Below are 12,227 nucleotides of genomic sequence, written 5' to 3' on the forward strand. Positions count from 1 at the left end.
GGGCCCTGATGCGCTCAGCTTCCATCGGAAAAGGCTGGAGGGGGGGGGGGGCAGTGCAGGAGTCAGTGCCAGAATCTGAGGGGTCTCGAGCGCCGGTACCAGGCTGCCAGATGCATCTGCACTTCTCGTATGGAGGGTGAGCGGTCCTCCCTGCGCTGACGCTTCTCAGGTGCCGAATCCCTCGGCTCCCCGGCGCTCTCGGTATCGTGCATGGAAAGAGATCAATGACAGTGCTTCTTAGCCTTCGCTCGATGCCCGTCATCAAGACTCCTTGGTACCGAAGAGGAGAATGTGGAATCCTCATGCCTCCTCGGGGCCAGGTCCGATGAAGGTTGGTCCCGGGGGGGAGGGGGGGGGGGCTTGCATAGCAGTAGGCCTCGAGATAGGTAGAGACCCACTCGATGCCTCGCTGCTCCCAGCGCAATGCAGTTGTTCGGCAGCCATTACCTGAGCTCTTGATGTCGCTGCTTCCCTTGACGTCGACGCTGCTGACCTCGGTACAGATGTCGATGCCGAAGGACAGGACCGATCAGAAAGCAAATGCTACATACCTGTAGAAGGTATTCTTCGAGGACAGCAGGCTGATTGTTCTCACTGATGGGTGACGTCCACGGCAGCCCCTCCAATCGGAACACTTTACTAGCAAAGGCCTTTGCTAGTCCTCGCGCGCCGATGCGCATGCGCGGCCGTCTTCCCGCCCGAACCAGCTCGTGTTCGTCAGTCCCATATATAGCAAGACAAAGACAAGGGAAGACACAAATCCAAAGGGGAGGCGGGCGGGTTTGTGAGAACAATCAGCCTGCTGTCCTCGGAAAATACCTTCTACAGGTATGTAGCATTCGCCTTCTTCGAGGACAAGCAGGCTGCTTGTTCTCACTGATGGGGTATCCCTAGCCCCCAGGCTCACTCAAAACAACAACCATGGTCAATTGGACCTCGCAAAGGCGAGGACATAACTGAGATTGACCTAACAACTTAACCAACTAACAGAGAGTGTAGCCTGGAACAGAATAAAACATGGGCCTAGGGGGGTGGAGTTGGATTCTAAACCCAGAACAGATTCTGAAGCACTGACTGCTCGAACCGACTGTCGCGTCGGGTATCCTGCTGCAGGCAGTAATGAGATGTGAATGTGTGGACAGATGACCACGTCGCAGCTTTGCAGATCTCTTCAATAGTGGCTGACTTCAAGTGGGCCACTGACGCAGCCATGGCTCTGACATTGTGAGCCGTGACATGACCCTCAAGAGCCTGGGCTACCAGGGCCTGAAGCTCACTGACTCTACGAGCTGAAGTAACTGCCACCAAAAAAATGACCTTCCAGGTCAAGTACTTCAGATGGCAGGAGTTCAGTGGCTCAAAAGGAGGTTTCATCAGCTGGGTGAGAACGACATTGAGATCCCATGACACTGTAGGAGGTTTGACGGGGGACTTTGACAAAAGCAAACCTCTCATGAAGCGAACAACTAAAGGCTGTCCTGAGATCGGCTTACCTTCCACACGTTAATGGTATGCACTGATTGCGCTAAGGTGAACCCTTACAGAGTTGGTCTTGAAACCAGACTCAGACAAGTGCAGAAGGTATTCAAGCAGGGTCTGTGTAGGACAAGAGCGAGGATCTAGGGCCTTCCTGTCACACCAGACGGCAAACCTCCTCCATAGAAAGAAGTAACTCCTCTTAGTGGAATCTTTCCTGGAAGCAAGCAAGATGCGGGAGACACCCTCTGACAGACCCAAAGAGGCAAAGTCTACGCTCTCAACATCCAGGCCGTGAGAGCCAGAGACTGGAGGTTGGGATGCAGAAGTGCCCCTTCGTCCTGTGTGATGAGGGTCGGAAAACACTCCAATCTCCACGGTTCTTCGGAGGACAACTCCAGAAGAAGAGGGAACCAGATCTGACGCGGCCAAAACGGAGCAATCAGAATCATGGTGCCTCGGTCTTGCTTGAGTTTCAACAAAGTCTTCCCCACCAGAGGTACGGGAGGATAAGCATACAGCAGACCTTCCCCCCAGTCCAGGAGGAAGGCATCCGATGCCAGTCTGCCATTGGCCTGAAGCCTGGAACAGAACTGAGGGACTTTGTGGTTGGCTCGAGATGCAAAGAGATCTACCAAGGGGGTGCCCCACACCTGGAAGATCTGGCGCACTACTCGGGAGTTGAGCGACCACTCGTGAGGTTGCATAATCCTGCTCAATCTGTCGGCCAGACTGTCGTTTACGCCTGCCAGATATGTAGCTTGGAGCACCATGCCGTGACGGCGAGCCCAGAGCCACATGCTGACGGCTTCCTGACACAGGGGGCGAGATCCGGTGCCCCCCTGCTTGTTGATGTAATACATGGCAACCTGGTTGGCTGTCTGAATTTGGATAATTTGGTGGGACAGCCAATCTCTGAAAGCCTTCAGAGTGTTCCAGACGGCTCGCAATTCCAGAAGATGGATCTGCAGGGACCAGATTCCCTGGGTGTGAAGCCCATCGACATGAGCTCCCCACCCCAGGAGAGACGCATCCGTAGTCAGCACTTTTTGTGTCTGAGGAATTTGAAAAGGGCGTCCCAGAGTCAAATTGGACCAAATCGTCCACCAATACAGGGATTTGAGAAAACTCGTGGACAGGTGGATCACGTCTTCTAGGTCCCCAGCAGCCTGAAACCACTGGGAAGCTAGGGTCCATTGAGCAGATCGCATGTGAAGGCGGGCCATGGGAGTCACATGAACTGTGGAGGCCATGTGGCCCAGCAATCTCAACATCTGCCGAGCTGTGATCTGCTGAGACGCTCGCACCCGCGAGACGAGGGACAACAAGTTGTTGGCTCTCGTCTCTGGGAGATAGGCACGAGCCGTCCAAGAATCCAGCAGAGCTCCTATGAATTCGAGTCTCTGTACTGGGAGAAGATGGGACTTTGGATAATTTATCACAAACCCCAGTAGCTCCAGGAGGCGAATAGTCATCTGCATGGACTGTAGAGCTCCTGCCTCGGATGTGTTCTTCACCAGCCAATCGTCGAGATAGGGGAACACGTGCACTCCCAGCCTGCGAAGCGCCGCTGCTACTACAGCCAAGCACTTCGTGAACACTCTGGGCGCAGAGGCGAGCCCAAAGGGTAGCACACAGTACTGGAAGTGACGTGTGCCCAGCTGAAATCGCAGATACTGTCTGTGAGCTTGCAGTATCGGAATGTGCGTGTAGGCGTCCTTCAAGTCCAGAGAGCATAGCCAGTTGTTTTCCTGAATCATGGGAAGAAGAGTGCCCAGGGAAAGCATCCTGAACTTTTCCTTGACCAGATATTTGTTCAGGGCCCTTAGGTCTAGGATGGGACGCATCCCCCCCTGTTTTCTTTTCCACAAGGAAGTATCTGCAATAGAATCCCAGCCCTTCTTGCCCGGATGGCACGAGCTCGACCGCATTGGCACTGAGAAGGGCGGAGAGTTCCTCTGCAAGTTCCTGTTTGTGCTGGAAGCTTTAGGATTGAGCTCCCGGTGGGCAATTTGGAGGTTTGGAAACCAAATTGAGGGTGTATCCTTGCCGGACTATTTGGAGAACCCACTGGTCGGAGGTTATGAGAGGCCACCTTTGGTGAAAAACTTTCAACCTCCCCCCGACCGGCAGATTGCCCAGCACTGACACGTTGATGTCGGCTATGCTCTGCTGGAGCCTGTCAAACGCGCGCCCCTTGCTTTTGCTGGGGAGCCGAGGGGCCTTGCTGAGGCGCACGCTGCTGACGAAAGCGCGCACGCTGGGGCTCAGCCTGGGCCGCAGGCTGTCGAGGAGGATTGTACCTACGTTTACCAGAAGAGTAGGGAACAGTCTTCCTTCCCCCATAAAAACGTCTACCTGAGGAGGTAGATGCTGAAGGCTGCCGGCGGGAGAACTTGTCGAAAGTGGTATCCCGCTGGTGGAGCTGCTCTACCACCTGTTTGACTTTTTCTCCAAAAATATTGTCCGCTCGGCAAGGGGAGTCCGCAAACCGCTGCTGGATCCTATTCTCCAGGTCAGAGGCACGCAGCCATGAGAGTCTGCGCATCACCACACCTTGAGCAGCGGCCCTGGACGCGACATCAAAGGTATCATATACCCCTCTGGCCAGGAATTTTCTGCACGCCTTCAGCTGCCTGACCACCTCCTGAAATGGCTTGCCTTGCTCAGGAGGGAGCTTGTCCACCAAGCCCGCCAACTGCCGCACATTGTTCCACATGTGGATGCTCGTGTAGAGCTGATAAGACTGGATTTTGGCCACGAGCATAGAAGAATGGTAGGCCTTCCTCCCAAAGGAGTCTAAGGTTCTAGAGTCCTTGCCCGGGGGCGCCGAAGCATGCTCCCTAGAACTCTTAGCCTTCTTTAGGGCCAGATCCACCACACCAGAGTCGTGAGGCAACTGAGTGCGCATCAGCTCTGGGTCCCCATGGATCCGGTACTGGGACTCGATCTTCTTGGGAATGTGGGGATTAGTTAGAGGCTTGGTCCAGTTCGCCAGCAATGTCTTTTTTAGGACATGATGCATGGTTACTGTGGACGCTTCCTTAGGCGGAGAAGGATAGTCCAGGAGCTCAAACATTTCAGCCCTGGGCTCATCCTCCACAACCACCGGGAAGGGGATGGCCATAGACATCTCCCGGACAAAGGCCGCAAAAGACAGACTCTCAGGAGGAGAAAGCTGCCTTTCAGGGGAGGGAGTGGGATCGGAAGGAAGGCCATCAGACTCCTCGTCAGAGAAATATCTGATGTCTTCTTCCTCTTCCCACGAGGCCTCACCATCGGTATCAGACACAAGTTCATGAACCCGCGTCTGAAGCCGTGCCCGTCTCGACTCCGTGGAAACACGGCCACGGTGGAAGCGTCGAGAGGTAGACTCTCTTGCCCGCACCGGCGAAGCTCCCTCTGCCGATGTCGTCGGGGAGCCTTCCTGGGAGGTGACCGCAGTCGGTACTGCAAGCGGCGCCGATGTCGGAGACCTCACCCCGGGCAAGGGGCCAGGTGGCGCAAGCACCCCCGGTACCGGAGGGGAAGGGCGCAACAGCTCTCCCAGGATCTCTGGGAGAACGGCCCGGAGACTCTCGTGCAGAGCGGCTGTGGAGAAAGACATGGAGGCCGATGCAGGCGTCGAAGTCAGAGTCTGTTCAGGGCGTGGAGGCTGTTCCGGGCTGTCCAAGGTGGAGCGCATCGACACCTCCTGAACAGAGGGTGAGCGGTCCTCCCGGTGCCGATGCCTACTGGGTGCCGACTCCCTCGGCGACCCAGAGCTCTCGGTACCGATGCGGGAAGAAGACCAATGTCGATGCTTCTTTGACTTTTTCAAACGAAGCATGTCACCGGAACTTCCCGGTACCGACGAGGAGGACGTAGAATCCAACCGTCGCTTCCTCGGGGCCGAGGCCGAAGAAAGTCGGTCTCGGGGGGGCTGTACCAAAGGAGCCCTCAGGGTAGGGGGAGACCCACCTGAAGGCTCACCGCCACCAGCAGGGGAATGGACAGCCCTCACCTGCACTCCAGTCGAAGCACCACCGTCCGACGACATCAGCACTAGTGGAGGTCCCGGTACCACCGACACCGCCTTTCAATGTCTCGGTACCGACGATGCAGAGGGTCGATGCCGAGGTTGAAGGTCTTGAAGCTGTCGACGTCGATGCACTCGATACCCCCGGTGCTGTTGCCGACGCAGAGCCCGAGAACAACACGTTCCACTGGGCCAATCTCGCTACCTGAGTCCTTTTCTGTAAAAGGGCGCAAAGACTACAGGCCTGCGGGCGGTGCTTAGCTCCCAGACACTGAAGATATGACGCGTGCCTATCAGTGAGCAAGATTACCCGGGCGCACTTCTTGAAGCCGCTGGAAGACTTCGATGACATGGGCGGAAAAATCACGCCGGCGAAATCAAAACTCGTAATGGCGGTAAAGGCAACAAAAATAGGGAGAGAAAAACTCGAACCGAGGCCTGAAAAGGGCCTACCCCGAAAACGAAAGGAAACTTAGCGGGGTAAAAACTGGAAACACGGGAAAAAGGGGAAAGACCGAAAAGGTCTTCCTCCAAGTTCTTTTTGTATTTTTTTTAAGCAAAAACTCAAAGACGCGCGAGGGTCAACTTGAGGGGCGCGAAACGGCGCAAACACGACCGTCCCGAGCGCGGACAAAAGAAGACTGACGAACACGAGCCGGTTCGGGCGGGAAGACGGCCGCGCATGCGCGGTGCGCATCGGCGCACAAGGACTAGCAAAGGCCTTTGCTAGTAAAGTGTTCTGATTGGAGGGGCTGCCGTGGACGTCACCCATCAGTGAGAACAAGCAGCCTGCTTGTCCTCGGAGAAAAAAAGTTTCTTACGTTGAGCCTCCCAAGCCACTTGGGTCCGTTTCTTCATCAACAGGCACAGCTGACAGGCAGCTGGCAGATGGTCGGGCCCAAGGCACTGAAGACAGCATGTGTGGGGGTTGGTACTCGAGATGGTCCGGTTGCATGAGTATAACACTTGAAGCCTCTGGGAGTCCTTCAATGACATGGACGGGAAAATAGCAGCTGCGAAATTAAAAGGCTCGATGGTGCCAAATAAAAAGGCACAAAAAAGGGAAAAAAAAGACCCAGCCGAGCAGCCTAAAGGGCGGCCGCGACAAAAAAAGAAAGGAAACTTCAAACTAAGAAATAAAGGAAAATATTATTATTATTATTTTTTTATATCTAAGTGGACAACTTTAAATAAAAGCAAAAGAAGTAAAAAAGGGAGCGATAAATGCTAAATTGATCTCCTGAGCCGAAAAAAGGAGCGTAATCAAAAAAGACAACTCTCCATACCGCGGATCAAAAAGAACTGAGTAAGAGCACGCTCGCGTCTCGTGCGGGAAGCTGTTTGCTCATGCGCGTTGTGTTCGGCCCGCGCGACGGAGCGTTCTAGAGACTTATTTTGCTTTGAAAATGTTTTCTTCTGGTCTCCTGGGATGTCGCGGACGACAACCCATCAGTGACAATATTCAGCCTGCTTGTCCTCAGAGAATCTCACTCCCTCCCACCTCCAGATCCAACGTTTCTCCCTTTCTCTCCCTCCCACCCCCACGAGCAGCGACACAAATGTGGCGAGCAGCACCAAGTTTTTCTAATGGCTGCTGGACCTTGCTGCCTCAGCCATAGCTTCCATCAGTGGCTCCTCCAGTTCTGCAGCTCATTCCCCTCTCCCCACCCAGGGTTCAGCATCTGTCCCCCCCCTTCCAGTCTACCACTGCAGGAAGTCCAAAATGCGGCAGCTCAATTGATTGCCAGTGTGTCAAAAGTTTCTCACGTGATACCAATTCTTAAGCATTTACATTGTTTACCAGTGATTCAACAAATTCAGTTTAAGACTCTTGCCAATTATCCATCAGACTCTTATTCCAATGTTCTTTTTTATTTTAAGCAAGCTCTAAATGTGTATCAACAAGGAGGACTTTGAGATCAGACAATGCCATGAAGCTTTCCATGGACCCAGCCAGTAGTACAAGCACTATGCGGAGAAGAGCGTTTACGGTGGCAGGAACCTTATTATGGAATGCACTCACAAGATATTTACGCCTTTGCAGTAATGTGTCTCAGTTTAGTTATTTGTGACAGCATTTTGATAAGATTCTGTTTTATATCCTGCAAGCTGTTGAGAGTTTAGAAATGGAGAAAGTATTTTTTATGTCTTATGAGTGACCATGTTTATCTTGTATAAGCTTATTATGTGTGTTCTCTGGAAACCACCTAAATTTTAGGTGATATATAAATTTTTACAACAAATAAAGAAATAACTTAATGGTGGTCTTCTGTTGGTCCCCAGAAAAGGCAGAATTGCACATATGCTGCCTGTGGCCTGCTCCAAAGCTTTCCATCTGGCTCATCCCGCCTCCTCTGACATCACTTCCCATTTCTGCATGAGTGGAATGGGTCAGAGGGAAAGCTTTGGACCAGGCTGCAGGCATATGTGCAACACTGCCACTGGCAAGGATCAACAAAAGACTACCTTTAAGGTAGACAGGCATGGGGATGGGGGGTGATGCTGAATTGGGGGAAAGATCTCGGATTGTGCAGAGGATAGGGGTTGGTAGTGGAAGAGAGCAGAAGAAATGTTTAGAGGAGACAGGAAATACTGTAATGTGATTTACTTTTTTAAAAAAAGGCACAAGTCAAGATCAATGCATTAATCTCAATTAACTACGATTAAAATGCAGCCCTACTTAGAGCACATCATATGTTTAGGAAGTTACTGAAGACACGTTTATTTAATCTTGCCTTTGACATCAATGTATGATTTTTGTAGGTTTTTATTTTGTTTCATTTATTATGGTCATCTTAGGTTTTATTCCTATTTCAAATATTACATTGTTACCTGCCAAGAAATTTTCAAGTAGCAGACTTTACATTTCAATAAATAGTTAGTTGACCATGCTTACCTTGGGGCCCTTTTCTGGTTGTTTTTCTGTGACTGTATTATGAGCTTTGCACCTGAAAGAGGAAAAGATATTCAAATATCTAACAATGCAAATTTCTTTCATAGAAAATGAACAACCATGGTGATAAAGACCACACTGAATTTTATACTACAAAGATTCCCTCTATCATCTCTGGACAACTGAAAAATCATGCTGACAGAATTATTTTTCTTGAATGATACTGAGATGACTTACTAACATAGATCACTTTTACCTAGATGATGTCTGAAATATCATGGGAATACAGGGAAAAGATAAACTTAAAACTACTTCCTAAAGCAAGAAGAAAAAAAAATGTGTTCGGATCCATGCTCAAATAGAAATAAAAAATAAAATGTATCAACTGAGCACCCGATGTACAAAAGTCTCCGTTATGAACCGTGCATGTTTTAGATCCTTGGTAGAACTTACTGATTTGGAAATAGCAAGCAATGCTCAAAGGAAATCGCATGCAAATGAGCTGCATGCAATTTGAGCAAGCAGCTTGGTAAGTGTCCCTGTTCTGCGCGTGTGCTAGGGCTGGTGTACTCTTTCCTTTCCCCTGCAGTACTTGCTGGCTCCACTGTCCCCCTATCTCCTTTCCTTTGCAGTGCTCTGGTGCTGGCTCCACCTTCCTCCTGCAGCTTACTTGCTTTCCCTCTGCCCCTGATAATTTTCGCCTGGGTACCTCCTCCTTGCTGAAGGCCCCCCCCCCCCCCCAGCTGACATCATAGTGGCTTTCTCCAGCCAATTGACTGTCTGCTTGTTTCTCTGTTCCCCAGCTGATTGGCTGTCTGCTTGTTTTTCCACCCCTAAGCTCTTCTCTGTTCTCTGACACTGTTTGCTATTGAAAGAAAATCTCCTCCATGCTGAACTCCCCCCCCCCCCCCAAAAAAAGCTGTTTCTCTGTCCCTATAAAGCTGTTCTTTGCTCTCCAACTAGTTTTGCTATTGAAAAATGCAAGCAGACTGCCCTCCCAGAAGTCTTCCTCACGCAATGACAGCTCCAGACCTAATGGAAAATTTTGCAAGTGAAAAGTAGGTAGTCCATTTTGTGCATCACTCAGAAATGTCTGTAATTTGCTCTGAGTACTCCTTTTAATACTAATGAGCTCTTTGTAATACATTTCCATAGGATTATCGTTAGCTGCTACCCCAAATGGTAAAAACCACTCAGAACCCCTTTGTGCACTAGACACTGAATAACGTGATTGCTAGACTGGCTAGAATCAGTTTAAAATCAGATGTTAGTAAGCTTTGAGAGCATTGGCCCCTGAATCAGGCAAGGAAAACAAAACTGAAATGATCTCACTGTTCAAAGCTGTCTTTTACAACTTAAAACACAATTCATTTAAGTACAAAATAAAATGTTTCAAAAGAACACAAGTGTGTCAACAAGAATCTTACATCGATCTTTAAAATAGAGAACCAAAGAACGAACAGCAAAAAATATTAATTGAAAAGTAGGCTAGTTGGAATTTTAGAATCCTTTACTACTGTCTGTTAAAATTATTCCGAAAATGAGGATCCAACATAGACAAAAGGATATGTAAAGGACTTACTATCTTATAGATGCAAACTGCCCAACATGGCCATGTTCTGAAAATTCTTCATATTTAAACAGGCAGCAAAACTAGCTGTATCCTTGATGCAAGGTTTGCTATAATGTATAGTGTTGAAGAGTCTCTTTTGAGAACATACGCTCTTATGAACAGATTAGCTTGCCTGTTTAAATACTGATACTTAGATTTTGTATGTGAATTCAAATTTGTTATGCCCCTGATGAAGAATTTTCAAAACATTGCCATTTTAGGCACTTTGCATCTCCTGTTGTCTATGCTGTATCCTGTTTTTTTATGCTATTCATTTGATGTGGATCTCTACCTCTTTGGTTTATACTTATTAAAATGATCACCAGGAAACAACCATCTTAAACATTACTAAAATAATTAGCTGCAAAAAAATGAAACAAACTTATTTACCTGGAACAGATGTTCCCTCTAGATGGCAGTATTAAAATTAAAATCAGGCACACAAATAGGTGACACCATCATCTGGCAGTGAGATGCAACAGTTCTCCCATGGCTCAGAGCTAATGTAACGTTCTGAGCATGTGCAGACTTCCTATATGCATTAATCTTCTTGGTTTCTTCAGTTAGTTCCAAACAAGTACAACTTTCAGGAAGGTCAGCGCAATCGTGAGACTGATTTCAATTCTGTTTGTTAATGCACAAGCATAGTTGTATACCTTTAAATAGATATTCTCCAGAGTCAGCAGGATTAAATCAATCTCTCTTACCTCCCTCAAAGCCGTTCTCGAGGTCTGAAACAAATTAAAGTGATTGAGGAATCCTTTAAATCATTTCTGGGCTCTGGGACAGCTGTTTCGTCCTGCTGCCATACAATTTCACTCCCTTGCGTGCCTGATTAATTCTGTTCTCTAACAAGAACACCCATTACAAGTAAGCAACTTTGCTTTCTCCATCAACAAGCAGGACTGAATAAGATGCACACGTGGAAGACTACTAAGCTCAGGACTGCTTCAGTTATTAGATTAAGGTACCCAGTTTTGAGGAGCAACCTGGTCAGATCACAATGCAAAGTTGAATGGATCACAGATTTTTCAGTACTGCTTGATCAAATGCACTCTGATTGAGGACTGGTCCAAACAGTAGTGTGTCATGAAGGTATGAAGAGAGGATCAAGTAGTTGGCCTGAAGATTAGTGACTGATTTGATGAGGTCTGACTAAATTGGCTAGAGGGATACCAGTCTGCTCAATAAAGAATTGAGTACAGAACATTAGCCAATTAGCTAAGGTATGCTTTTTCTTTTACTGGAACATCAAATCTCTTGGGGTTGTAAGAAATAAACACCTATGTAGATTTTCTGATGGATTCTGTTTAAAACCAAGTATGGAGGGTCTTCTCTTACTGATATTTGTGAAGTTTAGGATAAAAGGTAGGTACCATTTTCTGTTCATAAATGTGTGTGACAACCTTCAGTAGGAATTAAAGGCAAATGTGTGGGACTGCTTTATTATAAAACTGTGCACTGGGCTCATTAGTAACTAAGGCGTGAAGTTCACTGATTCTTCTAGCTGAAGTGACAGCTGCCAGAAAGATCCAAGACTTGAGATGAAGATTCCACTGGCTCAAATAGTGGCTTAATTTCAGATAAAAAGATGACAGTCAGGTCCTACGAACAGGTGGCTTCCAGACTGGTTGTTTGATATGGGGAAAAAGAAATCATCTAACAAACTGAGAGGAAATGGGACATAGGGAAACTTGCACTCTGTCCATCAGGACACGACAGGCTAAGATCATGTTGAGATTTTTTTTTTCAAGAGGGCAAGCCAGTAGAAGTTTGAAGCATGGTACTTGGAGGACACCAAAAGGGGTCTTTGTCCATTAGTAAAACACCAGATAGAAAACCTTTTCCATTTGAACCATAAAGGTGGCTTTCTTGCCTTGGATTGGGGGTGGCAGTTTTAAGGAAGCAACTAAGCACTGCTTAGCTTCCATGCTGTCAAAACCAGGAACTTACAATTGGAATGCAAGAGAACATCTTTGTCTTAAGGATGGAAAATTATTTTAGCCTGTAGAGAAGAACTGTAAGGTATGGGAGAAAGTGGGATGTTTGACCACGGAAAACCAAAGACCAACCTCATTGATTATTACACCACGTGCTTCTAAATGTCTATATCAACTGCTCTCTGTTGACTAAGACCAACTCCATCGATCACCTTACTACGTGCTTCTAAACGTTTGTATCAGCTGTTCTCCGTCGACTGAGACTCCTGATGCAGGCCTAACGGCCGA

At 48.5% G+C, this 12,227-nt stretch overlaps 1 protein-coding gene across 1 annotated transcript in view; it reads right to left on the minus strand.

Annotated features, from left to right (window-relative positions):
- MGA (MAX dimerization protein MGA) overlaps positions 1-12,227 on the minus strand; it is an 801,076-nt gene that overhangs the window by 164,664 nt on the left and 624,185 nt on the right. Inside the window, 1 exon segment of the mRNA XM_030215215.1 lies at positions 8,391-8,442. Within this exon segment, the coding sequence (XP_030071075.1) occupies positions 8,391-8,442 (52 nt within the window).

This window comes from Microcaecilia unicolor, chromosome 9, assembly GCF_901765095.1.
Source record: "Microcaecilia unicolor chromosome 9, aMicUni1.1, whole genome shotgun sequence".
NCBI lineage: Eukaryota > Metazoa > Chordata > Amphibia > Gymnophiona > Siphonopidae > Microcaecilia > Microcaecilia unicolor.